This window comes from Teleopsis dalmanni, chromosome 1, assembly GCF_002237135.1.
Source record: "Teleopsis dalmanni isolate 2A chromosome 1, ASM223713v2, whole genome shotgun sequence".
In the NCBI taxonomy this organism is placed as follows: Eukaryota; Metazoa; Arthropoda; class Insecta; order Diptera; family Diopsidae; genus Teleopsis; species Teleopsis dalmanni.
In genome coordinates, this window is record NC_051846.1 from 122,175,312 (window position 1) to 122,177,957 (window position 2,646).

Below are 2,646 nucleotides of genomic sequence, written 5' to 3' on the forward strand. Positions count from 1 at the left end.
AAAACATAAAGGCCTATCGCTTGCGAACCATTACTTATGGTACAACATCTGCCCCCTATTTAGCTACAAGATACTTAAAACAGTTAAGTGAAGATTATATCGATAAATATCCGATTGGATCGAGAAAGGTGTTATCTGATTTTTATATGGATGATTTGATCAGTGGATCAAACGATGAAGATGAAATTTTTGAAATATATAATCAAGTATCAGCAATAATGAACTCAGCAAAATTTAAGTTAAGGAAGTGGTTTTCAAATAGTGAACAATTTCTTAATTTCGTACCTGAAGCTGATAAAGAAAAGACTCTTCGGATGAATGATGAGGAAATAATAAAAACTCTTGGTGTCATCTGGGCTCCAGTGGGAGATACGTTTCGATACGTTTAGCCAGATTTTGATAGCTCGAGAGCGGTGACAAAAAGAATAGTGTTGTCGGAACTATCTAAGTTGTTTGATCCTCTTGGACTTATTAACCCATTAATCGTAAAGGCGAAGATTTTCATGCAAGATTTGTGGATATTGAAGGCTAATTGGGATGAATCCCTACCAATGAATTTACATAGTCAATGGATAGAATTCCGCGAAAATCTAAAAGACGTCAAGAAAATAAGTGTGCCTCGATTTGTTTTGGTAGAAAAACGAGTTGCTAGAGTTGAAATGCATGGATTTGCTGATGCATCAAAAAGAGCTTTCGGGTGTTGTATGTATATTCGCTCAATATGTGTGGACAACGACGTTACAATGCAGTTGTGGAGTGCTAAATCCAGAGTAGCGCCATTAAAAACTTTATCTTTACCAAAATTGGAACTTTTGGCTGCGGAATTGCTGTCGAAACTAGTGACAAAAACCAAATCCAATTTTCCAATTTCTATTGACGCGACCTATTTATGGGTGGATTCCGAAATTGTGCTAGATTGGCTGAGCGAGCACCCATCAAATTGGAACACATTTGTTGCCAACCGGGTATCATTGATTCAAGAGCAGACAAAAACTTGTATTTGGCGGCATGTTCCTGTAAAGTCTAACCCAGCGGATATAATATCAAGAGGTGCGTATGTAGATGAACTATCTAATTCTATTTGGTTTGCAGGTCCTTCTTTCTTGAAGAGAGATTGTTGTGAGTGGCCACCAAATAAGTTTAGAAAGAATACTAATGCTGACCAAGAAAGGAGTCGTAATAGTAAGCTAATGACTGTTAATTATTTGAAAAAAAAAATACCTTATGAGGCATGCTCTGAGGATAACTCGAAATCTTCTTTTGTGACGTGGGTTGAAACCTTCAGCGATTTTGAAAAATTACAAAGAATTTTTGCCAATCTTCTTGGCTTTCGAAGAAGCGTTAAGTCCATGACTGAAAGATTAGATGAAGCACTAGAGCGTATATTCTACTGTGTGCAACAACATTATTTCAAAGAAGAAATTGAGCTGCTATTGAAGAATAGAGAATTGCCAGCAAACATTAAATATAAAAATCTGAGCATTTTTGTAGAAGATACTTATGGTGTTTCGCTACTACGTGTTGGTGGGAGATTAGCGAAGGCTGCATTACCATATGATGCTAAACATCAAATTTTGTTACCGAATAACTCAGAAATAGTTTGCAGTTTTGTACGATTTCTTCATTTCAAATATTTGCATGCTGGTACGCAAGCGCTTATGGCTATAGTTAGGCAGCGATTTTGGATATTTCATGCTAGAGGAGTAATACGCAAAATTACTGGTAGTTGTCTACAATGCTTTAGATGCCATCCAAAATTAAGTAATCAGATTATGGGCGATTTACCCTCTTCTAGAGTCACCGTAGCGAGGCCATTCACTGTGACTGGAGTGGACTTTTGCGGCCCTATTACAACAACGTATCTACTTCGTGGGTACAGAACAACAAAAAGCTATATTGTTGTTTTTATTTGTTTTGCCACAAAAGCTGTGCATATGGAGGTGGTCTCTGATTTGACTGCAAAGGCTTTCCTGGCTTCATTAAAAAGATTTGTAGCTCGACGCGGCTTATGCTTAAAATTATTTTGCGACAATGCCACTAATTTTGTGGGTACTCGTAAAGAGCTAGAGGAAATGAAATGCAAGTTTTTTGATCAACAAGTACAGGGCAAGATTTCAAAATATTGTACTGCCAATAGTATTGAATTTCATCATATACAACCCAGATCCCCCCACTTTGTTGGACTATGGGAAGCGGCTGTAAAATCAGCAAAATATCATTTGGCTAGAATATTGGGTCAATCGCATCTTACATTTGAAGAGCTCGCAACAGTGGTTGCGGAAGTAGAGGCAGTTTTAAATTCAAGACCTTTGACAACCTTGTCTAACGACCCAAATGATGAAAGCGTTCTTACACCGGCACATTTCTTAACACCACCCTTATGGTGAAATTTCAGATGATGTTAATTTTTTAGGGTAAACACGCTCCTACCATTTAACGCGCGACGAAATCCAGATGACAAGAAGCTTCGCATATTGATTGACACGGGAACTTCGAAAAATTATTTTAAAAATCACAATTTTCTAAAGGGTATTAGGCTTCTTGATGTTCCGTTGCTTGTTAAATCTATCAATGGAACAAATAAGATTACTAAATTTTGCGAAATAAATATTTTTGGCAAAACCACAATTTTTTACATATTACCAG

At 37.0% G+C, this 2,646-nt stretch overlaps 1 protein-coding gene across 1 annotated transcript; it reads left to right on the forward strand.

The window, feature by feature from the left end:
• Nucleotides 1-503: 503 nt before the first annotated feature.
• LOC119665851 lies at nt 504-2,387 on the forward strand. The gene has a single exon (XM_038075104.1). The coding sequence runs from the start codon at nt 504-506 to the stop codon at nt 2,385-2,387; it is 1,884 nt and encodes a 627-aa protein (XP_037931032.1).
• The last annotated feature ends 259 nt before the right edge of the window (nt 2,388-2,646 follow it).